Below are 27,197 nucleotides of genomic sequence, written 5' to 3'. Positions count from 1 at the left end.
GTGTTTGGATTTAATGATAAAAAAAAAAAAAAAATGAGGAAAAAAATAAAATATTATTAAAACAGTAAAGACAAGCTTAAATTTGGAATTGCCTTTTCTTTCTTTTAATTTTAGGCATTTTTAAAATATATTTTTGGGTTACAAATGTGTGTGTGTTTGGATTTAATAATAAAATATTAATTTATTTAAAATAACAATATATCTTTGGGCTACAAACACACAGTCACTTTTGTGTTTGGATTTAATGATAAAAAAAAATGAGGAAAAAAATAAAATATTATTAAAACAGTAAAGACCAGCTTAAATTTGGAATTGCCTTTTCTTTCTTTTAATTTTAGGCATTTTTAAAATATATTTTTGGGTTACAAATGTGTGTGTGTTTGGATTTAATGATAAAATATTAATTTATTTAAAATAACAATATATCTTTGGGCTACAAACACACAGTCACTTTTGTGTTTGGATTTAATGATAAAAAAATATTTTAAATAAAAACAAAAACTCTAACCTGTAAAAAACAAATTACCTGCTCCTGAAAGTCTGTCTCTCTTGCTGACTTGACAAAGAGTCTCCACCTGAGACAAATTATATAGACAGATTATCCAATTAACCAATTATCTCGCATGTTTAATCCACTCTATTACATCAACCACGAAGCTACATAATTTGGAAATTATATTATAATTTTTAACTATTCTGAGATGTTTTTATTAGTGAGAAATAGACACAAAACAGTAAAGCTGAGTGTGTTAATCCCAGCCGGTTCTCCTCCCAGACGGTCGGGCGTTGTCAGACAGAGTCAGTCCACTGCTGGAGGAGTTAGCTTCAGAGCAGCTAGCCATGAGCTAACAAGCAGCTAATTCAACCTCAAACGTCGTAGCGAGCTGAACACTACTTAACCTACCGGTAGGTGCTGTTATTCACACATATAATCTGCCTTTATAACGCTTAACTGCTGCTTATGTTTGTTTATTTTATTATTATTAATGTTGCATCAGTTAGTTGTGATTAGCTTGTTAGCCGTTTAGCATGCTATGTGGCTAACAGAGGATCGACCGAACATCTGTTGCTTAGTAACCGATGTTATTATATTTACCTTTTTAATATCTGCTACCTTCATGTCTTTAAATGTTAATTAACGCACAGGTGACGTTAACCTGCTAGTTCACCTGTTAGTTAGCTTGTTAGTTAGCCACATCACCTGCTGTTGCCATGCCACCAGCTAACGTGCTGATACGTTAACATGATTATTGGAGCATTGCACGTTGCTATTAATGATTTCAGTCGTCTGGTGTAATAATAAGGTGCTTGCTAAGATAACAGTATATTCCTTATTATTGTATTCTTGACGTGCCAGGTGTTATTAATGTTATTGAGCCACTTTCATGATCCTCTTATAGGTTTGTTTACTTGTTATGATGTGTCACCATTACCTCATTACACCTCACTGACACGTCATGATGACGTCATCATTTAAGCCGAGGTCTTTGTTGTTACTGTTTCTTATTGACTTAAACGTTCCTAATGTTACTTAAAATATGCATATAACGTTATATAAGTTAACAAAATGTTTCCTACAAACTATTTAACCCTCCTGTTACCTTCAAATTTACTAACATCTTTTATCCTTGGGGTCAATTTGACCCCAGCAATTTAAACCTCCAGAAAATGATTATAATTAAAATTGTTACCCAAGTTTATGTGTCAGGTACTTTAGCTTTGTTTGTTCACTACCTAAATAGCCCTTTAAATAAAATCAATATCTTCACGGGAACCATATTTTGCCGCCCCCAAAGCGTGGGGAAATATCAAAGTTCTCGCGAGAATGATGTTTCCCCTCTCCCATGTAGTGTGAACTATCAGTGGTTCTTGCACTACGACAGTTATGGTTATGCTAGGTTAGGGCCCTAAAGCTTTTTGAAGATTATAAAGTTGCATGTTATAGTGACCTCAATAGCATCCAAAACAAATGTGTGTAAAATGTTGATATTTCTTATATGTTTTATACAGCTAAAACAGCCTGGGGTCAAATTGACCCCAAAGAACACCGATGCGTACAGCATGTGTACAGGACATTGAAAACATATCATTTTAATTTTATGTTTACCCAGTTGTCCCCATTAAATTAGGAAAAGTCATTAAATATGAAGCAAAAAAAATGATGTCAATCATTTATTTAGAGATGTTAAACATTGAATGGGGTCAAATTGACCCCAAAGATAATAGGAGGGTTAAGAGACATTTTCCCCTACTACTACTACTACTACTACTACTACTACTACTTTTGCTACAGCAGTTCATCAGTTTATTGGCCCACTTCAATCCAATATCAGTTTTACAGCTTGACTTTTGACCATCATGTCATTAAACTTGTCCAGACCTGCTTTCTACAGTTAAGAAACATTGCAAAAAAACAAATGCATCTTGTCCACCACGGATCTTGAACTTTTAATTCACACTTTCATATTCTCCCGTCTAGACTATTGTAATTCCCTCTACACCTGCCTCAGTCAATCTGCTTTAAATCGCCTACAGGTGGTTCAAAATGCAGAGGCCATGTTATTAACCTATATATAAATAAAGCTTTACTTACTTACTATGGGAGCCTAAATGGTTAAAGTAATAGGACATGGCCTCCTGTACTAAATCTTAATATTGACATTTAGTGCATACACCCCTTTTGTTAATTTGTATAATGACCTATTGGCTGCTTTCCCATCTTTATCCCTGATCCCCAGAGAGGTCTGTGTGGGCCGATGATAGGGAAAGGGCATTAACACACACTTGATGGTATTCCCATAGTCTTCCTGGACTGTCCAGTAAGGGAAACTGACCACTAAATAGCTTTGGCATCTGTCAGATTTTATCCAGTCCTTTGTAAAATACTGCCAGATGTTACTCAGAAGCTTTAAAAAAAAAAAAAAAGTCATTGCTAAATGGCTTTGGCAGGTTCCTGTTCGGTTTAGTGGAATGTACCTAATGTTTATCACGATGCACAATAAGTTTAATTATCAATATGTCATCGATGTTAGGTTTTCTCAAAAGGATGCCACAAACAGGTTTTTTTCCCACAGGTTTGCCAATTTATGTTGTGGTTTTTCCGACATCCAGCATGTGAAAGTTGGCTGCAGGGTTGGAAATTAACACCAGCCACCAGCCAAATGCTGGTAAAGTATGCAAGTGGCTGCTAGATTTGCTTCACTCACCAGCCAAAAAAACAATAGTAATCTCTGGAGTGGCTGGTGGATTTTGCAATTTACCAGCCACAGTGGCTAGTGGACAAAAAAGTTAATTTCCAACAGTGGTTGGCTGCAAAATAGCTCTGCATTCATGAGGTTGCTTCTATTTTTTTTCAATAATATTTTATTGGAAGTAACATCAGCTGTACAGAAACATACAAATAAAGCATAAATGTAAATGATTGTACCTCTATATTTTGGTATTTTTCCCCCCAAACCCCCGCTCACCCAACCCTCACAATTGACAATGCAAAAAGGATAAAAAAAATATTGAATTTTAAAAGTAGAAAGTAGAATTTTTTTTTTAAAAATAAAATAAGATAAATAATAAATCAAATACACATTGACAATAATAATACTTATAGAATAAATCCCAAACTAAAGATAAAATAGGCTGATAAACTTTACATCAAATACTCATCATCATCCCTGATGGAGGACATAATGTTGTTCCTTAAACTGAAAAAAATAATCATAATTGCCATTCACGGATAAGCCCAGACATTTTTACTATACCTGGCAGCCCCTCTTATGTTATTTTGACCGACTGACCAACTTGAAGCATTTTGCTAATCTATAAGACTGACCATGAATGCACCTTTCTGGCAGACTATTTCATCACCCAAATAATTTCTGCATAATGTATGGGGAAACAATGCTATGAATACTATTTTTCCAGTAATGAAATCTATTTCTATGACTTGTTTTCTCCTTTGAAAGAAAAAGTAAAGGCACAGTGTTCACTATAGCTACATTAAGGGACATATAGCTGCAGGGAGGAGCGATAATGAAAATACTGATTTATAAAGCAGCCACGTTTTATCTTGCTTTAGTCTGAACCTGCTACAGAGAATAATCCTCTGCACTACGTTTGTAGTGTAATGGCAGTTTATCCTGGTTTTATTTTATTGCTATGAGATACAATGATGGCTTTGCAGTCTAGCTGCAGAAATGGGATCTGGAGCCTCGGAAATGATGATGAAACATCTTAGGATTTCTCCTCTCTTTTCTTTTTTTTTTTATAATCTCCCCAGGAATTATCATTGTTGCAGCTGGATTTCACGGCCTTCATTTCACAATCCTCAAGCTCCACATTGAACTTTCTACCTTTCACACTCGGATCTCTCCTGGTGCACGCAGAGCCATGGCAGCTGCTAAGCCAAAAGGGCAGAACTCTCTAGCCCTGCACAAAGTGATAATGGTGGGCAGTGGAGGAGTGGGGAAATCAGCCCTCACACTCCAGTTCATGTATGATGAGGTGAGCAACTTGCATCACAACACTCAAGTAAAATTCACAGGTTGTTGAGGTAGGAAAGTTTCTCGTTTGCATAATGCATGACCGACTTTATGTTATATCCCCCCCTTGTAGTTTGTTGAAGACTACGAGCCCACCAAAGCAGACAGCTACAGGAAGAAAGTGGTGCTGGACGGAGAGGAAGTACAGATTGACATCCTTGACACAGCTGGACAAGAGGACTATGCAGCCATCCGAGATAACTACTTCCGCAGCGGCGAGGGTTTCCTCTGTGTATTCTCCATCACAGAACTGGAGTCATTTGCAGCAACAGTCGACTTCAGGTCCAGTGGCAAACAATATTCAATCCATTAGAATTTAATGACAGAGACCATTAGGTATCTTCCCCCTGCTAAAATGCATAACCAATGTACAGTGCCTTCAGAAAGTATTCAGACCCCTTCACTTTTTTCACATTTTGTTATGTTGCAGCCTTATGCTAAAATCGATAAAATTATCTTTTATCTTTTTCCCTCATCAATCTACACTCAATACACCACAATGACAAAGTGGAAACAGAATTTTAGAAATTTTTGCAAATTTATTAAAAAGGAAAAACTGAAATATCACATTTACTTAAGTATTCAGACCCTTTAATCAGTACTTAGTTGAAGCACCTTTGGCAGCGATTACAGCATTGAGTCTTCTTGGGTATGACGCAACAAGCTTTGCACACCTGGATGTGGGGAGTTTCTGCCATTCTTCTCTGCAGATCCTCTCAAGCTCTGTCAGGTTGGATGGGGACCGTCGGTGGACAGACATTTTCAGGTCTCTCCAGAGATGTTCGATTGGGTTCAAGTCAGGGCTCTGGCTGGGCCACTCAAGGACATTCACAGAGTTGTCCCTAAGCCACTCCTGCGTTATCTTGGCTGTGTGCTTAGGGTCATTGTCCTGCTGGAAGGTGAACCTTCGGCCCAGTCTGAGGTCCTAAGCGCTCTGGAACAGGTTTTCTTTAAAATATCTCTGTACTTTGCTCCGTTCAGCTTTCCCTCAACCCTGACCAGTCACCCAGTCCCTGCCGCTGAAAAACACCCCCAAAGCATGATGCTGCCACCACCATGCTTCACCGTTGGGATGGTTTTGGGCAGGTGATGAGCGGTGCCTGGATTCCTCCAGACATAACGCTTAGAATTTAGGCCAAACAGTTCAATCTTGGTTTAATCAGACCAGAGAATCTTGTTTCTCACAGTCTGAGTGTCCTTTAGGTGCCTTTTTGCAAACTCCAAGCAGGCTTTCATGTCCATCTGGCCACTCTACCATACAGGCCTGATGGGTGAATTGTTGCAGTGATGGTTGTCCCACTGGAAGTTTCTCCCATCTCCACACGGGATCTCTGGAGCTCAGCCAGAGTGACTATTGGGTTCTTGGTCACCTCTCTTACCAAGGCCCTTCTCCCCCGATGCTCAGTTTGGCCGGGCGGCCAGCTCTAGGGAGAGTCTTGGTTGTTCAAAACTTCTTCCATTTCAGAATTATGGAGGCCACTGTGCTCATTGGGACCTTCAATGCTGCAGAAATTTTTTTGTAGCCTTCTTCAGATCTGTGCCTCGACACAATCCTGTCTCTGAGCTCTGTAGGCAGTTCCATCGACTTCATGGTTTGGTTTTTGCTCTGATATGCGTTGTCAGCTGTGAGACCTTATATAGAGAGGTGTGTGCCTTTCCAAATCATGTCCAATCTATTGAATTTACCACCGGTGGACTCCAGTCAAGGTGGAGAAACATCTCAAAGATGATCGAGGAAAATGGGAGGCATCTGAGCTAAATTTCAAGTGTCATAGTAAAGGGTCTGAATACTTAAGTAAATGTGATATTTCAGTTTTTCCTTTTTAATAAATTTGCAAAAATTTCTAAAATTCTGTTTCCACTTTGTCATGATGGTGTATTGCGTGTAGATTGATGAGGAAAAAAAGTAATTTAAACGATTTTATCATAAGGCTGCAATATAACAAAATGTGAAAAAAGTGAAGGGGTCTGAATACTTTCTGAAGGCACTGTATACTGTTTTGACATTGTGGAACATCATTAAAGGCATCTGTATTTTCTACAATTTTGCCTCATTCCCTTTAGCAAGCAGTAGTCTGTTTGTTTACATAATTCACGGCTGAATGACATTTGTGTTTCTTTGCAGAGAGCAGATTCTGCGAGTGAAGGAGGATGAGAATGTGCCCTTTCTCTTGGTTGGGAACAAGTCAGATTTGGACGACCGACGGCAGGTTAGCGCAGACGAGGCGAAGGCACGCGCCGAGCAGTGGGGCGTGTGCTACGTTGAGACTTCTGCCAAAACCCGTGCTAATGTTGACAAGGTACGTTTGACTGGCTAAAGGCTGGCCCACACTAAAGGATTCGGAGATTTTGAAAATGTGAGACCCCACACATAAGGACATGTTATGATAAATTTAACAGTTTTGTCCGGATAGTGTGTGGTGAGCAACAATTTGGCCAAAACATTCACCACACACTAACAGATTCCATTCATGAACGAAAGAGTCCCGACTCTCAAAACCAGATATCTTGCAAAATCTCTCGATCAAACTTGACATGGTAAAAGACGGGCAGGAAGAATTAGCGATGTTTGTTGCAATGAGAAATTTGAGTCTCCTGGGAAAATCGGGAGGATTGGCAAGTATGCTTTGAGGTTCCCTCACATAACCGATCGTAAATATTGAACATTTGATATTTGTCAGGATGGACTTAAGAGCAGATCAGGGGATGTAAAAATCGTTCTCAACATACCCCATACCACAGGAATATCTGGAAAATTTTAAGAACAAAAAAAAAATCAGGTTTACGTCATTGATATTCAGCAAACAGAAAAGCGTGAAACACGACTTTTTGTGTTTTTTAACAGGTGTTCTTTGACCTGATGAGAGAGATCCGGGCAAGGAAAATGGAGGACAGCAAAGAGAAGAACGGGAAGAAGAAAAGTAAAAGTTTGGCCAAGAGAATTAGAGAGAGATGTTGTATTTTATAGTGGTAAAAGAGGAGCAGGGTAGCTGCTTATGTACATATACATTTCTCAGACTTTTGCATTTATTTTGTGCCCATACCTGACCATGACTTTCTGTTCCTGGCTAACAGGACATCTGACCGTGTGTCAGGGAGTAGTAAGGTGGCACTCCATACACCATTTATAGCTCTAACTTTTTATGTGCTGACACTCCAAATAATGTATGTACTCTCTCTCTTATTCTGACCACATTAGAGTGTAATAAATGGATGGTGTTTAATTTAGGCCTAAGCTTGACAAGAGGCTAAGCCCTGAAATGTTACGAAACCTTTCATTGTAAAGTTTGATGTGTATAATATATTCAGACAACTGTGCAGTTGAAAAAGAAAAGATAAAAAAAGTGTCAGAGCCAAGGTTTAAAATAGAGAAAATGTAACTGGAGCTTTGGTGGGAAATGTAAGTGAACAGACTCAGCAGTGTAGTGTCAACCCAGAGTTCATCAAGTGCCACCAAAATGTACGTTGCACTGGTGAATCTATGAAGCATTTTAATTGAAAGATCGTTAACGAAAAGCCGAAATTTAATGCCATTCCTGTTTGTTGTTTTAGACCTCAATTTTATTACCTTATTTTTATCTGTGAAGTCGAACTTATCTCTCTTTTCTTATCATATCGACCGGTCTAAGATATAAGCGCACTAATGTTTCCTTTTTCTTTCCCCTTCGCGTCACTTTGTTGAGTCCTCTCAAACGCACAAACAACATTAATCATTACCCTTAAATCTGTGAGGGATTACTACAACACTTGAACTTGTTTTTTTCAGTTATAACATTTCAGAAGTTTTACCTCACTCGGCCAACGACTTTCATTGCCTTTTTTTTATTTTTTCTGCGATAAAGGAATCCCTGGTGCTCCTGATTAAAAAAGGTGATTCCATAACACTACATCCTTTACATGTTGTTTTTAAACACATTAAAGTTGATAAAATAAATTGCTTCCAGTCATGTAAAGATTTATTTTGCCAATTTTACTTTTCCTGGCTCAGACTTTTAATCACCAACCTCTTTTTTTACTTAAATGTATTTCTTATTATGGACTCAAATAAATTAATGGATCGATGAATTTTAAGGCATTAAATATCAAAAATGAATGAAGTGTCCAAAAAAGTTGCTCTCAGTCACCAAAGAAAAATGCTAGCTAGTACAATTAAGTGCCCACTTATTACTGGAAGTGAATGACAACCTGCTATAGTGAGCATCAAAAGGAAGCACTGCAGTGTTTGTGTAAAAACTTAAAGTACTTCATTGTGAACGGCCTGGGAAAGAAATGCAAGGTTACGTGGGATTTAGTAATTCATCACTGTTGCCTCTCTGTCCATTGTGAATGTGAATAATCCCCTCCCCCCAGCTCCCCCATACCCTTCCTGTTTGCCTGTAATCTTAGCTTGCCAATGATGTGCAGAGTTTAGAGGTCATTGACATCCTACTTTGTTTACCTTTGTTCCATTTTGTGCAAGGCTACCTGGTGTTATAAAGCTATAGTAACATGGTAATGATCATTTCCTCTTGCTCCTCATGAAGAAGTAATTTCAAGTGAGGATTAAAGTGTAAAAAATTGGCAAAATGGGAGTGCTGTACGTGAACATAGACTGTATATAAAGATGAATGACGCATCTCCACTTCCTCCCACTGTTCAGAAGTGAAGCCATAATATCCCGATTACGGGAGCTCGCATGATGAGCCAGAGTCTGCGTGGTAGTGATCAGGCGGTTAAGCCGTGGTATAGGTCACCACCCGAACGAGTCGCAACCAGAGCACAGCTGCCAATCATGACGTCTCACCCCCTTTTTATAGCATCAAATAACTAATTAAAACCAAACTTATCAGAAAAAAATAACACTTGAACAACATCAGAGTGATTAAAAACTACCTGAATTGACAGAAACCATCTTTGGGAAAAATGTATTTGCGGTGTACTTTGACTTTTTAGTTTCCCATCCGCTAACATGGAAGAGGCAGGATTTATGACATATACTGCAACCAGCCACCAGGGGGCGAGCAAGGTGTTTTGGCTTCACTTTTAAGGAGCTGTCATGTTGTCCATCTTTATTTACAGTTGGTGCCTTCAATTGAAACTTGTGAGCTCGTGTTTACAACATGGGAAGTCGTGTACACAATATGCTGGCGTTCAAGTGGTTAAGTCGTATAGAACACTGCTGCTAAGCAACGGCAACATTACTGTCGGCGTCTAGAAGCCACAGAGGCTAACAATTTAGCAAGCAGTTAACATGATGTAGTAAATACAAAGACATAATGACAGAGGCCATGACAATATATTCACTTATGTACCCTTTCTGACAACGTCAACAAACACGTCACAGTGCGGGAACTCTGAGCTTTCAGAAACGTTCCACTTTCGTGGTAGTGAATACCACAAGAGGGGGGGAACACGGTAAACACGACCCCATTTGAAGGCACCGAGTCTATGTACGTGATTAACAGCTAAATTGCATAGACCAAAACACACTGTGAAATCTGCCCCTCCACTCTCCTAGCTCCCCTTTATGACTGAGCCACTCTTTTTTTTATTTTATTTTAACTTATTTAAAATAACTTATTTAATTATGTTTCAAAGTCTGACCACCATCCAGAGGTGGTTTTCCATGTTTCACTCTTATCCAGCTCACCATTTTACATAAAAGGATCTCCTCAACAAATAGGGTGCCCAACACTGGAGTCTATGCAAAAAATATGATTGTTGTAATTGCAAAGAGGAAGAGAATATGAAACAAAACAGTGTCAGTGAGAAGCATTTAATGCAGTTTGGAGCTCTGAAAACTGTTTTTGTATTTGAAAACATTGTCTCATTGATTCCCTGAGAACACTAAATAACTCCTGGCTTTGATTACAGGCTTTTGTTTGTCATATGTCAGCGTGTTTAATTGTACAAAAAAAATCACATTAATGCAAAAGAATGTCCGTGGTATTTGTTGTTAAATGAAAAGCACACAGTAGAGAAAGATATGTGACTCGAACCCAAAAATGTTGGGAACTCCGTGGCATGAGAATGTTTAGAAAGTAGTTTGGGTTAATATGTTATTAAGGGCTAACCTCCAGTACACCATACCATGATAGAAACACACCTTAAAGTTAAAGTGACAGGCACAGAATCTGAATCCCAGTCTGTTATAGCATACCTTCGTCAGCTTATGGCCATTACATTAACTGCTGTGAGGCTGCTATACTTAAACCATAGTGCTTGCTTACTCTAACATGCAGTCTTATTCTTGTTTTAGAAGCAAACATTCATGTCTTCGTCTTCATGCTAATAGACGTGATGGCCCTTTCAGCGGGATTCAAGTGGTGATACTAAAACAGATATTTGTGTGAAAGCTATGAGCAACCTGTCCTCCTGGGTATTCAAATAACTTGCCTTTTATATAAATACCCTTGGAATAAAGAGTAGATATATACGTCTTTGATTGGATGGTTGTATGTTTGCCATCAATTTCCTCCATGTTTACTTCTTTTGAACGTAACCACTAATGTAGCCTATCTGTTTGTGAATGGAAGAGGTGAAGCTTACATTTCAATTTATTATTTTTTTGTTTGTTTGTGAGTTATTTGGAAATGGCAAAATAAAGTGGATATTACTAATAACATTTTCCAAATGTATTCAGGTATTCTTTGTGTGAAGATTTATGTCTAGACTTGAGTTATTACACCGAGCAGACAGAGGGCTCCTCTGGGAGTTTGCACGCTGCTCATATTTCTGTGAACACGCTGAATGTCACCACCTGCAGAACCCGACCTTCATTTCTATTGATCAGATGAAGGTTTAATACCTTTAGTTACACTATCAAAGTAACTTTGAATTCGCCATGTTTGTAAGCAGTTTTAAGGCAAAATGACTGCATCAAATTGTTCTTGTTGACCTATATAACGTATATGCAAGCACAGAGAGCATGACTCAGCCCATATCTCTCTGTGTGTTTACGCAATCACACTGAGTCTTTGTGCTGCAGATATGGTCGTCCTACAGCTCGGTTAGTATTGATTTACCATAGTTCAGACATGGATATGTTGAATAAAAAATAAGAAATGAACAAGAATATTTCTTGAATGTAAAGTATAAATTACATTATTAATGATAATATTGCACAGTAATATATTGTATGTCTGAAACTTTGCTGCCAGTCTTGGTCAAGACACCATTGTAAAGGAGATTTTTTTAATTTAAATGAGGCTTTTCCTGGCTAAATACATTTTAACTTTAATAAATGGCAACATGCATTCATTTAATATAAACATATTTTATAAATATTTTCCAGATAATGAAGGAGTATATCAGTTTCTAAAAACAGGTGTAAAAACTGTTAAGGGAATTAGATAGAAATAGGAGAGTATGGAGGACCACAATACTCACGTAAATAGTAATAAAGCATTTATTAAGTTATTAATAAATTTGTTAACAAATTAACGTATTAATCTATGAAGATAGGACTAAATTACAAAGTAATTCCTTATTTGACAATTTTAATGGCCAATAAAAAATAATTATAAAAATAATTAAAAAATGAAATAATCCATCAATAAATAGTTTTTAAATGGTATTTTTAAATGATGTACCTATTGACTGTTTTATGACATTTTTGTAAAAACCTTTTTAATTTGAACTTTTTATTGATGAATTAATATTTCATTTGTAAATACTTTTTATAATTCTTCTTTTTATTGCCCATTAAAATGTCAAATAATTAAGTACTTTGTAATTTAGTCCATTTATTCATAGATTAATAAATCAATTTGTAAACAAATGTATTAATGGCTTAATAAATGCTTTATTACTATTTACGTGAGTATTGTAGTCCTCCATACTCTCCTATTTCTATCTAATTGCCTAAACAGTTTTTACACCTGTTTTTAGAAACTGTAATATATTCCCACATTATCTGGAAAATATTCATAAAATATGTTTATATTAAATGTGTGCATGTTGCCATTCATTAAATTTAAAATGTATTTAAAGGGGAAAAGCCTCATTTAAATTAAAAAATCTCCTTTACAAGGCTGTCCTTGTACCATTAGGTTTTTTTTTATCAAGTAAATGCTTTATTACTATTAGCGTGTCTCTTGTGGTCCTTTGTTGAGTGCATGCACTCAGTATTTTAATATATTTTTAGTATTTTTCTTTGTATAATACCAGTAATATTTTCAATAATTAAATCTGAATTTCACAATTGTCATTTAAGTCTGTAAAATTGTAGCAGATGCACATAACTTTTTTTTTGTTTTTTTCTGTTTTTATAATAATAATAATAATAATAATAATAATAATAAATTGGACTTATATAGCGCCTTTCAGAAACCCAAGGACGCTTTACAAAGGGGGCACACAAAATCATACTAGTAAATAACACAGAGGAGAAACTATAACTAAGTAATTAAAAGAGTGATGTGTATGTGTAACTTTATGTAGTATATATGAAGTTTTTGAGAGAATCAAATCAAATAATTCCCTTAATTAACCCTACTGTTACCTTCAAATTTACTAACATCTTTTATCCTTGGGGTCAATTTGACCCCAGCAATTTAAACCTTCAGAAAATGATTATAATTAAAATTGTTACCCAAGTTTATGTGTCAGGTACTTTAGCTTTGTTTGTTCACTACCTAAATAGCCCTTTAAATAAAATCAATATCTTCACGGGAACCATATTTTGCCGCCCCCAAAGCGTGGGGAAATATCAAAGTTCTCGCGAGAATGATGTTTCCCCTCTCCCATGTAGTGTGAACTATCAGTGGTTCTTGCACTACGACAGTTATGGTTATGTTAGGTTAGGGCCCTAAAGCTTTTTGAAGATTATAAAGTTGCATGTTATAGTGACCTCAATAGCATCCAAAACAAATGTGTGTAAAATGTTGATATTTCTTATATGTTTTATACATCTAAAACAGCCTGGGGTCAAATTGACCCCAAAGAACACCGATGCGTACAGCATGTGTACAGGACATTGAAAACATATCATTTTAATTTTATGTTTACCCAGTTGTCCCCATTAAATTAGGAAAAGTCATTAAATATGAAGCAAAAAAAATGATGTCAATCATTTATTTAGAGACGTTAAACATTGAATGGGGTCAAATTGACCCCAAAGATAATAGGAGGGTTAATGTCTGTTTTTTGGTTGTCCAAAATAAGACACTACCTTTTGTATAAATAGAAGAAAATTGATTTCTAAATGTTTTATTTTGTTTTTTTACAATATATTTTTAAAAGTAGGGGTTTCCCTTGGCGGTGACGTCAGCTCTGATCCGGATGACGCACCGTGCTCTGATTGGTCCAGAGCGCCAGCAGCAGGCCTGTAGTTCTCAGCTTGTCTGCGGCCTCTCAACACTTCTACTCGTTTAGCCTCATTGAGAACTAACTTTACAACATTTAAGGATTTCTTTGCAGCAAAACAAGTTTACTACTTTGTGGACCATGTGGCGGTGAAGACGGAGCAACAACCCTGGCAGGATATATCATTTATTACACTGCATCTTTGACTGAGTTGAATTGAAACTCAACAACAGCAAGGAGAAAAGAGAGCTAGCATAGTTAGCTTAGCTATGCTATGCTAACGATGCTAGCTACGCTAACCAGCGTGCTATTCACTTCCTTGTTGCACATTGGAGAGAATAAGTTTGTGAGTTGTTCTACCTCCACTTTAACACTATCTGGTTAATATGTTACATGTTTGCATTAAGTGCAACCATACAGAAGAAGAGGGTTTTGTATTTTAGAGGAGCTAATGTCTAGCTAGCTGGACACAGTTAGCATAGTTAGCTTAGCAGATCTGGGAGATTACAATGGTTGGACTGTCTCTATAAGTAAACACCATATTGTGGATATAAGTGTCATGAATTAACTGACTTTGTCTTGAAGCTTGAAAAGGAGCTGGCTTTGTAATGCTTAATTGTGAATTAGCTTAACTAGCTCTGTTAACACACAGCTAGCACAAATGTTTTGTTCCACGACAAAACAAGGAAGTGTATAATATATAAAAGGATTATTATATTCCTTTAAACGTGGCTTTTAGGTGTTTATTTAGTTAGATAGATAGATGCCTAATCCAGAGGTGGTGAGGGAGGGTAGAGGAAGGAGTCCTTCTGCTCAGAGGACTGCTAACAGGCAGGACAGGAGGAGTAAACCTGGGAGCAGTGCTGCTCCTCCTGCTGCTCCTGCTGCTCCTGCTGCTGCTGCTCAGAGAGACAGACACCGAGAGAAGAGGAGATCTTCGGCTTCCAGGAGGAAGAGACGCAGACAGGCCAGGGGGAGAGACTTGGGGCATGCAGGTGCAGCAGGAGACAATGACCGCAAAGACACTGAACTTCGGACATTGGTTGAGTATGATGATGTGAGCTCCCAGTCTGAGAGATTCTCTGGGAGCCCATCTCCCAAACATAACCCCCATGCTGACAGACTCTCAGTGGACCGACTTAGTGACTTTGGTGAGTATAATGGATCCCCAGACAGAAGTCACCAGAGAGTGTGTATCAGCAAGGACAGACAAACAAGAGGACCATCTGGGAGGAGCAAACAGGAGAAGGAGACAGCCAGGAAAAAGGACCACCAGAGCCGAGAGAGAGACCCCTCAAAAGCTAGAAGTGGAGCTAGTCTTAGTGGCTCTAAAAACCACAGAGACACTACAAGGAGCAATGACAGGAACGGTAAAAAGACATCTCAGTCCTCGCAATCTGCAGATTCAAAAAAGGATTCAAAAAGTCACAAAAGTAAAACAAGATCCGAGAAAGAGCCCCCGTCTGCGTACAGAGATGCTCCACAATCTTACAGAGATGACCGAAGCGAAGACCTCAGGGCGTACAAGAGAAGTCCTGGTTTCAAAGGAGAAAGTCCCTATGGGACGTCCTATTCGTATAGCTACCAGTCTCCTGGTGGTTATAACCAGCAAATATCTAGAAGAAGTCCAACTTATGGGAGCAAAAGACTTTCTCCCAGTTCCGCGTATTACAGCCGGGATGCAGATGGGTACGGGGCATACGGTGTGACAAAGTCACCCAGTTCCTACTCCAGCAACAAAAGGAAGCGATCCCCAGCGAGCCCGGCAAACTGGCGTAGGTCCCCGAGTTATGGTCGACACAGTCCATACGAACAAGGAGAGTTCGGTTCAAGTCCGTACGGGAACCGCAGGAGATCACGAAGTCCGTACAGGAAGTCCCTGAGCCCGAGTCCAGACGTCAGGTGAGTTATTATAAAGCAGCTAAAGGGAATGTGTGGCAAGACAAATTGTGGCCCTATGTTTTTTCTTTCAATATTTGCTTGCGTGCCTATGCCTTTCCAAAAACATTTGACCTTTGACCAGATGCCAATAAGTAGGGCTGTCCCGAATACCATTTTTTTGGGCTTCGAAGCTTCAGTGAGAAATATCCGAAGGTATTCGAAGCTTCGAAGTGTGGCGCGACAGGCTGATATGTTCTTCTGTCTCCATCTCCCAAAAACAAAGCATTCGAATACTGATTTGAAGGTTGAATGTCATGGCAACGGTCAAAGCTTCGAAGCATTCGGGTCAGCCCTACTATTTAGTGAAAGTCCTGCATGTGACATTGGTGAAACTAGATTTTATGTCTTCATATTTAGATATCCACTAGATTTTCTATCTCATGCAAGTAAATAAAACAGTCACATTAAGTTTTTAACGTTTAATCAAAATCTAAAAATGTCTCCATGTCATTTTCTTTCCAGGCGATCTGCTCGGTCACGTAGCAGAAGTCCATATTCATCCACAAGGCATTCACGCTCTCGCAGCCGTCACCGCCACTCTCGCTCCCGCAGCCGCCCCTCTAGCCTCTCGCCGAGCACGCTCACCTTCAAAACCAGTCTCGCTGCCGAACTTAGTAAGCAGAAAAAGGCTAAAGCTGCAGAAGCAGCCAAGCAAGCCAAGAACTCCAGCAACACATCTACTCCAACCAAGGGTCCCTTGTCGGCTCATCAGCCCAGCCCGAAGCCCAATCACACGTCCAGGAAGGGTCGTCCTCCATCTCCACCACAACCTGAGAAAGGACCCAGAACGCCGACGTCAATCCAGCCACAGTCCCCCTCTGATAGGACGTCCAAGAGGACCACTGAGCAACAGACCAGCAGGGACAGAGATGGAAAGGGTAAAGATGACTCTGTTCATCGGGACAAAAGGAAAGCACCAGCATCTGGACCGAGCAAAGACAAGGAACGAGCCACCAGTTCACTCATCTCTGCTCTATCATCCCTACCACTGCCCCTAAGCATTCTTGAGCACATGGATAAAGGAGAAAGGTATGTTGTTGTGCCACAAATTCTTATGCACCTTTTATACATGATTGTCAAGACTTACTCACACTCTCTCTGTATCTCCTGCTCTTTTTCTACTATCAGCTTGAAGGACAGCTTGCTCTCAGGGAAGAAAAAGTTGGAGAAAAAGGCCCGTCAGCTTCTTGCCGACTTGCCTCTCCCCCCTGAACTTCCTGGTGGCACGTCTTCCCCGCGCAGCCCGCCCGACGACAAAAAGTCCCAAACACCTCGCCGAAGACCCAAGTATGTTACGGTGCATTTAGTGCTTTATCATATTTTCTTGTTGCCATTGTTTGCTGTATATTCACTGACGTATGTTCTTGTAATTTCCAGAATTTGTGGCCCAAGATACGGCGAGATTAAGGAAACTGAGATAGACTGGGGCAAACGTTGTGTGGACAAGTTTGAGATCATTGGGATCACAGGGGAGGGCACCTACGGTCAGGTGTACAAAGCGAAAGACAAAGACACTGGTGAGTGTTTTGAAGATATCCGTAACTCCTCAATAACATTGTAAACATCCATTATCAATGTCCTTTAGAGGTGATATTAAGGTTTGTAATGATGCTCATCTCCCATTTCTATTCTTCTGTTTCATAGGTGAAATGGTGGCTTTGAAGAAAGTCCGTCTGGACAATGAAAAGGAGGGCTTCCCAATCACGGCCATCAGAGAGATTAAGATTTTGCGACAACTCAACCACAAGAGCATCATCAACATGAAGGAGATCGTCACGGACAAGGAGGATGCTCTCGATTTCAAGAATGATAAAGGTACATTAGGTTTTGAGTCATAGTTGCTCTATGATCCTGCCACGCAACGTTAATTTGAAGACTAAATCTTTATTCTCTCTTTTCAGGTGCTTTCTACCTTGTATTTGAATACATGGACCACGACCTGATGGGTTTGCTCGAGTCTGGCCTGGTCCATTTCAACGAGAGCCACATCAAGTCTTTCATGCGACAGTTGCTGGAGGGCCTTGACTACTGCCACAAGAAGAACTTTCTGCACAGAGACATCAAGTGCTCCAATATTCTGCTCAATAACAAGTGAGTCCTCAAACACACTCAAACAGAATGAAAAGTTTGGGTTTTTCTCAACTACATTTAATTATTTTTTTCCCTCCTATTCAGAGGTCAAATAAAGCTTGCTGACTTTGGTCTGGCTCGGCTGTATAACTCTGAAGAGAGGTGAGTCTCCTATGTTTTGTGTAGCTAAACACCACACCTGTTAAGGCCTTTACACACTGGGGGTGTGACAAATAAACAACATGAAAATGCAAAATACTCGCCTGTGAATAATAGATGTCTTGGGCTTTTATTGTGAAAGTTAAGAACAGAAGGAGTGCATCTGGTCTGCTCTGCCTTTGTCAAGGTTGAAAGGAGTAATAAAGTTGCCGTCTTGGTTCGGACTAGGTAGCCTCCATTTTGTTGTTTTATAAATAGAAATGCAACTCAACCCATTCTGCACAACGTGATTGGTTGATCCCTTTATTCGCGGTGTGAAAGCTCAGAAAAATTTACCCTAAAACATGTTTTTTTGCCGCATAATATTCGCGTTTCAACAGCAGTTTGAAAGAATATATTGACATGCAAATTAATCACACGAAAAAAAGGCACCCGTTGTGTAAAGGCCTGCGGGCTTTCTCGCTTTCACAATTATTGTCACTCATGTGTGTGATAACACTAATAACACGTTTTTTGTTCTCATTTCAGTCGTCCATACACCAATAAAGTGATTACACTATGGTACCGTCCCCCAGAGTTACTTCTGGGAGAAGAACGGTACACGCCGGCTATCGATGTGTGGAGCTGCGGGTAAGAGACTGTTTTGAAGTTTACATGTTACTATTTAATTATTAACCCAGTCAGTATTATTTTTGTAAGTTATAATGATTAATTTTGTCTTGTTTTGTTTCTCACAGATGCATTCTTGGAGAACTGTTCACAAAGAAACCAATTTTTCAAGCCAATCAGGAGCTTGCCCAGTTAGAGCTCATCAGGTAAGTTGAATCTAAATCATGTTAAATGTTTGAAACTTGTGTGTGAACTGCTGACTGGTTCCCACATAGTGCTACACCCACTTGTGCCAGAGACAGACTGAGAAACTGATCTAAAACAGGAAGAGAAAGCAATACTCATTTTTTCCACTGATCGGTTCAATCAGCCATAAAGCTACACAGTCACAAGATGTGCTTTGCTTAACGGGCTTCACTTATTTTGTTATGACTGCCCTTGTTAGAGGAAAGTTGAAGGTAGTGATTAATCCAGTGGAGGCCGCCCGCCTCTGCTGGGGGAAACCCTGCACATTTTTATTGATCGTTTTTTGCTGTGAGCTTTTTAATTTTCCTCTTAATTACTTGCCTCACTTTGTAAAGTACAACACTGGTGAGAGAGGAGAGAAAATAAGCTCATGTGAATTCAAATGTGATTTAAAGTAACAAGTCAGGCCAGTTCTCTGGGTGTTGTCATGATGTCATTCTGAGATATGTGCAAAGTCACGATTGTCTATTATGTCCACACATTACTGCGCTCGGCTTAAACAAATACATTTCTGTCTTTCAGCCGAATATGCGGCAGCCCCTGCCCCGCCGTCTGGCCAGATGTAATAAAACTTCCCTTCTTCAACACCATGAAACCAAAGAAACAGTACAGGAGGCGGTTACGAGAGGAGTTTGCTTTGTAAGTTATGATGTCTAATTGAACATTAAAAGATTGGGCCCCCTAGCAGTGCATTATACTGACATGTTATATTTCTGTTGTCGTCCAGCATCCCTCCGTCTGCCCTGGACCTGTTTGACCACATGTTGAACTTGGACCCCAGCAAACGCTGCACAGCCGAACAAGCGTTGGGCAGCGAGTTCCTCAAGGACGTGGACCCAGACAAGATGCCCCCACCAGAGTATGTCTGGCTCCATGTTGCATCAACATGTTTATCCCACGGTTTATTAGCAGGATTACAACGTTAACTGTTTCCATCTCTCCAGTCTTCCGCTGTGGCAGGACTGTCACGAGCTGTGGAGTAAGAAACGCCGGCGACAGAAGCAGATGCCAGAGGAAGCGGCCGCCCCTAAGGCGCCCCGTAAAGAGCTGGGCCTTGACGACAGCCGTAGTAACACTCCCCAGGGTTTCCCTGCTCCTGGAGGTGTTAAAGCTCAGAATACGGCTGCTTCTGCGCTGCTGGGTGAGTTTCACTACTGTTTGTTTTTGTATTTATTATTAGCTTGTCAGTCACTGGTAAGTAAGTGTTGCACTTCACCTGTATTAAAAGTGCTGAGCTAATGGAGTGTGATACATCCAAAACAAGTACAACTGGTGTGCACTTAAAAGAATAGTTAAGATGTTTTGAAATGGGGTTGTATGAGGTACTTATCTATTGTCAGTGTATTACCTACAGTAGATGAGTCAGCACGCACCCAGCTCAGAGAAGGAGTTACCGCACGGGAGCAAAGTAATGTACTACTGTAGACGGGGGCAGCAAAACATATTTTAGTCACCTAAAAAATATCAGTTTAAGTGTACGCTATATTTAAAACATTTTCCCAGCTTTACCTTGCCGTCAGACAGCCCTTTCCGACAGGGAACTGAAGCCGTTTGTATCCATCGATGCTCTCACCAATGCCACCAGACTCCATTGAAATAACTTGTAATTTTACCTCACAGTACCCCGGGGTTACTGGTCTACCGCTGCCTGGAGCGGTTAGTTTGATTGTGTTATAGTGTGACTTTGGTGAATCCGAACTAACCAAAGTCACACAATAACACTAACAAACTAACCAATCGAGGCAGCGGTAGACCAGCAACTTTCCGTGTACTGCGAGGTGAAATTACAGGTTTCTCAATGGAGTCTGGTGGCTTTAGCGAGAGCATAGAGAACGGCTTCAGTTCCCCCTCGGAAACATAGACTATATTGCTGTCTCACGTCAAGGTAAACCGTTAAAAATATCCTAAATATAGCATACACTTAAACTGATATAGATTTCTTTAGGTGGCTAAAACATGTTTTGCTGCTGCCCCCGTCCACAGCAGTACATTGCTTTACTCCCGTGCTGGTACTCCTGTCTGTTTCTCCAAATTGGGGGCGTGCCGACCGTCATCTACTGTAGGTAATACACTGACTATGGATAAGTACAACATACAACTTCAAAAGACCTGAACTATCCCTTTAATACTTAAAGATCAATCTTAAAAGCTTAAAAGCTTGGCTGCTTTGCAGAATAATTGTCCTTTCAATACTCATTCATTCACTTATCCTCTGAAGGTCATACGTCTTTGGAGGATATCCGCATAGATAACACATTTATCAAGCTCATTTAGTCAGTCCCTTTCTACAGTAATGTTGACACTATGACTGTTGGTCCTTGATCTAGTGATGAATCAGCTCAGTCAGGTGGATCTGTAGTCGGACTCGTCTAACCGCTTTTCATATTTGCATTCATTTCACGTGGGAGTGATTTTAAAATGGCATTAAAAGGTCTCTAAAACTGTTATGACTCATTGAGATGTACAGTACAGCTTTCAGTCGAATCTTAAATACGGACGAAAGCTCCAGAAAGATCTCCATTTCTACTAATATCTCATCCCACATGTGTGTGGAGAATGCATCTCTGAATGAGTCTTCTGTCTTCTTACAGACCCAAAGGGTCCACACTCCCAGTTGACTCAAGAGCAGCTAGCGGTCCTCCTGAACTTTCTTGGCCAGTCCAAGAGTTCAGTCAACACGGCCCAGTTTGTCCAGTCCATGGGCACAAAGGTCAATCAGGAAACGTTACAACAGCTCTCCAAAGCGCTCGCTCCCACCGACCCAGCTGAGCCTCCTCCTCAACCTACGCCGGCCAAGCCTCCCCAGCCAGCTGCTCCTGTAGGCGTGCCCCGAACACCCCCGATGCCCAAGCCTCCGTCACCCCCCATGTCTGCGCCGTCGGGTATTCCAGAAGGAGAGGCCGCAGCCGCCACGCAGACGGCCATGACCATGCTGCTGGCCCAGCTCCTCCAGGCTCAGCAGGCCCAGAGGCAGGAACCGAGTGATGGTGGAGAGGGAGCGGAGAGCACCAACCCTGCAGGAGGAGCAGCAGGAGGGCAGCCTCTACCTCCAGAGGTCAAACAGCCTCCAGAGCCCAGCCCAGTCTCTCCAGGTAACCCTACCGGTATCTTAAACTGAGCCCGCTACATCCTAAAAATCACAAGTATCCTTAATGTGTTAAAGAAATTAGTGGCGTTAAAGCAAATTTGCCTATTAATACTTAATATAATGTTGTAATTTCTGTCTGTCAGTGTCTGAAGTAGGTGGCGTGTCCATCCTGCCGCCAGACCAGAGACCACCTGAGCCTCCAGAGCCACCTCCACACGCTGACCTGGACTACCGGCAGCCTCCACCTGAACCCAAGACCGGCCACGCTCCGCCTATTGCATCTGCAGGTGGAGGCGATGGAGGGAGACCCCCAGAGCCAGACTACCCCCCTCTCCCTACTGCAGAGGGGCCCGGATACGGCGGAGACTACATCCACCCACCTCCGCCTCCCTTCACTCCTGCAGGGTTTGGGGACGGCTACATGGGTCACATGTTGGGCGGAGGCCTGCCACCTCACGCTCTGAGGGAGGTGTTTAGCGGACCTGGCCAGGCTGCTAGCTCCTCGTCGTCTGCAGGGGTTCACCAAGACCCCTACCCTCCAGGAGCCACCGGACCCGGCAGCATGGTGTTCACTGGGGACCAGGACCACCGTTTTAAGTACAATCACAGCCCTTTACCTGTGGAGGGACAGCCTAACCCTATCCACATGTACAACCACGCCATGGCTAGAAAGGATGGTTTACCTCCTCACCCGCCCATCCCAGCGCCAGGACAACCCTGGGGCTCCCCTTCCCAAGTGGGGGCTCCGCCACTACCCCTCGGCTTTGTCCCACACGTGAACTCTACAGCAACAATCAGGGGACGAGGCCTGCCTTTCTGAGAGACTGGAAATAGGAAATTGTGACAATGGACAAAAGGCAGGAGGACTCAGTTTAGAGCCTGGAGCCTCTCAGGCCAGACCAGAGGGATCTGGAGATGCACACTCAGTTTGTAATAAATCTGTGTCAGGCGTTTTATTCCTCCTCAGTCTGGAATGTGGAGTACGTTGCAGAAGGACAGCCGAATAACACCGGAGGAGCTTTTCTTGCTCATACCATTTTCCTATTTTTTTGTAATCTATTCTGCTGTCTTTTAAATTAAACTTTTACCTTTTTTGAGTGTACATTTATCAGGCCGGGTACATTTTAAATCTCTACCTTAGCCTTTCTGTAATTGCTCCAGGGCAGACTAGTATTAATGTTTTGCACTACTGACTGAAGTAGGCGGAAACTATTTTAGCTATGAAAGGAAATGGATGGTGTGCTTTATCTGCACAATTAGGAATAAGACCAGTAATGTAGTGTCCTCTTTTTATTATGTTGAAACAATGATGGCTCAGTTTTATTCGGTTGATGGCGCGTATAGGGAGCTATTTGAGGTATAAGGACTGTTAGTTCCAGACAGAGAGGTAGCACTTCAAAATCTGATCCGACTTCATGGAGAAAGGCTGTTTTCACTTTAAATTCCACATGCCTTTTTGCCGATAGGTGTTGTAAAATCATGAACAAAACAAAAAACACAACCCGAGTTCAAAAACTGTCTTTTTTTTTTTGTACTAAACTGATTTTGTCCCTCTCCCTCCTCCTTTGGCAAATGTTTATTAAAGAAATGCCAACAACGTATCGTTGTCTTTAATTACTACAAGGATTGTTATTGAAGTTATCACAGTAATAGGGCTGTCAAAGCTAACATGATTATTAATAATTAACGCAACTGATCTTCCGGACGTTGTACCGGGCTCAGTTTTAAAGCTAAAGTGAAGATACTGGCACCATATAGAACTAAGAACTAGAACATAAACTAGAAAACCTAAGGAATCCATTGGTACTAACCATTTCATACTAGCTCCTCGGGAAGGAGACTAAATTATGCTCCAAACTTACGCTAAATTTTGGTGAGGAAAAAACTGTCATGGCCATTTTCAAAGGGGTCCCTTGACCTCTGACCTCAAGATATGTGAATGTAAATGGGTTCTATGGGTACCCACGAGTCTCCCCTTTACAGACATGCCCACTTTATGATAATCACATGCAGTTTGGGGCAAGTCATAGTCAAGTCAGCACACTGACACACTGACAGCTGTTGTTGCCTGTTGGGCTGCAGTTTGCCATGTTATGATTTGAGCATATTTTTATGCTGAATGCAGTACCTGTGAGGGTTTCTGGACAATATTTGTTATTGTTTTGTGTTGTTAATTGATTTCCAATAATAAATATATACATTAATTTGCATAAAGCAGCATATTTGCACACTCATGTTGATAAGAGTATTAAATACTTGACAAATCTCCCTTTAAGGTGCATTTTGAACAAAAAAAAAATGTGCGATTGATCGCAATTAACTATTTCAATCAATTGACAGCCCTAATATATATAACAATATCATTTTCATATATTATAAATGACCAGCTGTAGATGTGGTGACTTCATAAATCACACCACTGGATGGCAGTGTCTATCACCACTCTCTCTCGTACCTGCACTCATTCAGATGAATATGTGCTGCAGATTGACATTCAGTGCTGCGACTGAAGGCCACTCACTTGTAAGTCTCACTCGAAACCAATAGACCTCAGCTGGCAGCCTCCGACTTCACTGCAGCTAAATCTTGACACTTTATACACCATTCCTACAATGACGAGCTCCTTGAGTGAGTCAGTATGATGCAAATAGGCATATTTTGGCTGTAGCATGAAAACCCTTCTCCTTTCTACAAAGAAACTGCCAGGTTAGCACCGCTGAGACTTTTTTTTATCAAGGGAGACATGGCTAAGGAGATAGCAGCACGCATCACGTTTCAGACAACTAATACACAACCTGGAATACAGACGCGGAGCGGTGCGACTGTCAGGATGAAAGAAAATGTTCCAATAGCTGACAGCTCCCAGTGGACTCAATCTTCAAGCACTTTAACTCAATTCTTTGAACTTAATGGAAAACAGTTTCACAGAGATCACAGGCCAGTCCTCCTGAATGCTACAACTTTGATATGAATTTTTTCAGGATGTCAGTAGACCCTTTTCACCATTTTCACCTTCATCAAATGAGGTGTTGCTTTCAAATAAAGTCAGCCTTCTTTTTAACTGTTTCCTTGCACATCACGTTCAAATGAATGCTCTCGCTAGAGAGAGAATATTAGAGATACAACTAATGTATATGAAGCATCAAATTAAGGATGAACTTACGAAACAAGCGGTGTATCTTCAGAGAGATGTCCATCCAGTTGGAACTATTCATCAGTCCACATACCTAATTATAAATATATCGAGTTATACAGATTATTATCAAAGTAAAAAGAAAAGAAAACATCAGGTTTAATTGAATCACTATTTAAAAGCTTCATAATATCAAGACACTTCATTACATTACACTCCAAGTGCAAGGACTTGTCTTTAAACATATTCAAATATTGAGAATTGCCATTTAAATAGATATTAAAGAGGACATATCGTGCTCATTTTCAGGTTCATACTTGTATTTTGGGTTTCTACTAGAACATGTTTACATGCTGTAATGTTAAAAAAAACACATTATTATTCTCATACTGTCTGTCTGAAACGTAGGGCTTGTGGTGAAGGAAGTTCTCTTGCGGTAATGATTGGCTCAACAGCGCGATATTACTGCAACTTCTTTTTTGCAAATTACTTATTTATCCTTATTTTAGTGCTGTATAAATAAGCTTTATCGTTAAGCTATTATTAGATATATTGTTGCTTTTTAAATGACAGACTATGGTTGCGTCTGGTTGCTACGATACAGAATATCAAAATGTCGGCACAATGTAGAGAACTTGCTCTGGATGAAGGAAAGCTGAAGCACGTAGGGAGAGAGGATGGACCTGCTGGTCTATCTAATATTCATTTCTCCTCCATTGTTGTTGTTGTCCATCACTTGTAGCCTACATGTAGGATGTGACGGTTGGTCTTTGTGGAGTTTTACCCAAAGCTGAAGATTTTTCAACTTTCGGCGACCAGAAAAAAAACGCCATACGTGCAGCGCTCAGTTCCTTGTGACGTCAAAGTGTAAAAATGCGGCACTACCATTGCAAAGAATTCAAAAAAGAAAAAAAACTTGAACATTGCGTTTGTGGTGGTTGCTTGCCATCCCCTGCGGTTGGCTTGTCAATATTGTGGTTTATTACGACAGCCCTACTAAATGCTCCATTTTAGCGCCTGTCTCTTTAAGCCAGTCTGCTCCGATTGGCTTGTGAGAAAAATATGTTTCACCTTTGCAAAGTTAGTTCTCAAGCTGTAGGCGATATATTCTAATGAGCCTGCATGTGACTTAGGAAGTGGAGTCAAATCTTGTTGAATCACATGTTTTCTGATCTAGGCAGCCCACAAATAACTGACTGGGTTGTCTTATTTCACAGTTTGTGGATTGGTAGTCACTCCAGATACCCAAATATATGAGCACAAGCACTGGAAAAGTGAGTCTTTCATGATGGCTGCCTAACTGACCTTAAATGCTATAACAAACCACACAAGGCAGTAGATTTATAAAAAACAACTTGATTCACAAACCATACTGGAACCACAAATGGCAGAAGCATCATCCACTGAATGATGCTCTACATGCAGCTGAACAAAGAGACACACATCTGTCCTTTGTTTTACCATAATATATCCACATCTGAATTTGCCACACGTCACGTTGCCGGTGATGAAAAAGTGATTATCTCAGAGGGGTTCCGTTCTGCAAAGCTAATTCGGAACGCGGATGGCGGCTAGTCTGTGATTAATACGGCGTGGATGATGGATGGCTGAAGATTTACGCCAGCTTCAGTAGACTGGCAGCATCATATTTTTTTGTTTGAGTGATTGAAACAACACTGAGAACAATTTAGAGAGAAGACGAGAAGAAGAGACAGGGAGTCTTCACATTTTGGTAAATGCATATTTAAATATCTAATTAATTATGTCACACTGAAGAAAAAACCTGCCTGTAGACCTTATTTTTCCATTGTGGTTATGTGTAAACTAATGAACAAATCCAGTAAAACTCACCATGCTTTTGTCCTTATGTCAGTCCCAAATGTTCCTCACAAGATTCAACACATTTTACAGTCAAATTAGTTGAAAACAGGCTCCAAACATTTCAGTACACCCCAGGCCTTTACAGGTGAGCTAATTACCCAGTCACATGACTTCCTGTCAGGTAAACAAGCAAGCAAAGTTTATTCATTTAGCACCTTTCAGGGATACCAGTCACAAAGTGCTTCACAGTCAAGGAAATAACATCAAATAGAATCAAATAAACAAAATAAAAATTAAAAAAAACATACAT

At 40.3% G+C, this 27,197-nt stretch overlaps 3 protein-coding genes across 6 annotated transcripts in view; 2 read left to right on the top strand and 1 right to left on the bottom strand.

Annotated features, from left to right (window-relative positions):
* Nucleotides 1–26,961, bottom strand: part of zgc:111976 (uncharacterized protein LOC553663 homolog) — a 33,202-nt gene extending 6,241 nt beyond the window's left edge. For 2 of the 4 annotated variants that reach the window (XM_037756237.1, XM_037756240.1), the window contains exons 1-2: nt 1,097–1,135; nt 509–575 (exon numbers count right to left, since the gene is read on the bottom strand). In XM_037756237.1, coding sequence (XP_037612165.1) covers nt 509–575; nt 1,097–1,120 — 91 coding nt within the window. In that variant the 5' untranslated portion in view covers nt 1,121–1,135. Of the gene's footprint in view, nt 1–508; nt 576–1,096; nt 1,136–25,096; nt 25,161–26,917 lie in introns of those variants that run through there. The other 2 variants (XM_037756239.1, XM_037756238.1) reach the window with 2 other exon arrangements.
* Nucleotides 548–11,142, top strand: ralaa (v-ral simian leukemia viral oncogene homolog Aa (ras related)). Its single transcript, XM_037756241.1, has 5 exons — nt 548–906; nt 4,274–4,497; nt 4,609–4,817; nt 6,661–6,835; nt 7,381–11,142. Exons 2-5 carry the CDS (start codon nt 4,384–4,386, stop codon nt 7,501–7,503), a joined length of 621 nt encoding a protein of 206 aa, XP_037612169.1. The 5' UTR covers nt 548–906; nt 4,274–4,383; the 3' UTR covers nt 7,504–11,142.
* Nucleotides 13,793–23,534, top strand: cdk13 (cyclin-dependent kinase 13). Its single transcript, XM_037756235.1, has 14 exons — nt 13,793–15,722; nt 16,224–16,790; nt 16,890–17,048; nt 17,139–17,278; nt 17,406–17,576; nt 17,663–17,852; nt 17,937–17,993; nt 18,519–18,620; nt 18,728–18,805; nt 19,368–19,484; nt 19,573–19,704; nt 19,790–19,986; nt 21,437–21,937; nt 22,077–23,534. The coding sequence occupies exons 1-14, from the start codon at nt 14,584–14,586 to the stop codon at nt 22,751–22,753; spliced, it is 4,227 nt and encodes a 1,408-aa protein (XP_037612163.1). The 5' UTR covers nt 13,793–14,583; the 3' UTR covers nt 22,754–23,534.
* Nucleotides 26,962–27,197: the final 236 nt, after the last annotated feature.

Source organism: Sebastes umbrosus, chromosome 21, assembly GCF_015220745.1.
Source record: "Sebastes umbrosus isolate fSebUmb1 chromosome 21, fSebUmb1.pri, whole genome shotgun sequence".
In the NCBI taxonomy this organism is placed as follows: Eukaryota; Metazoa; Chordata; class Actinopteri; order Perciformes; family Sebastidae; genus Sebastes; species Sebastes umbrosus.
This window is presented reverse-complemented; position numbering and strand designations above follow the sequence as displayed.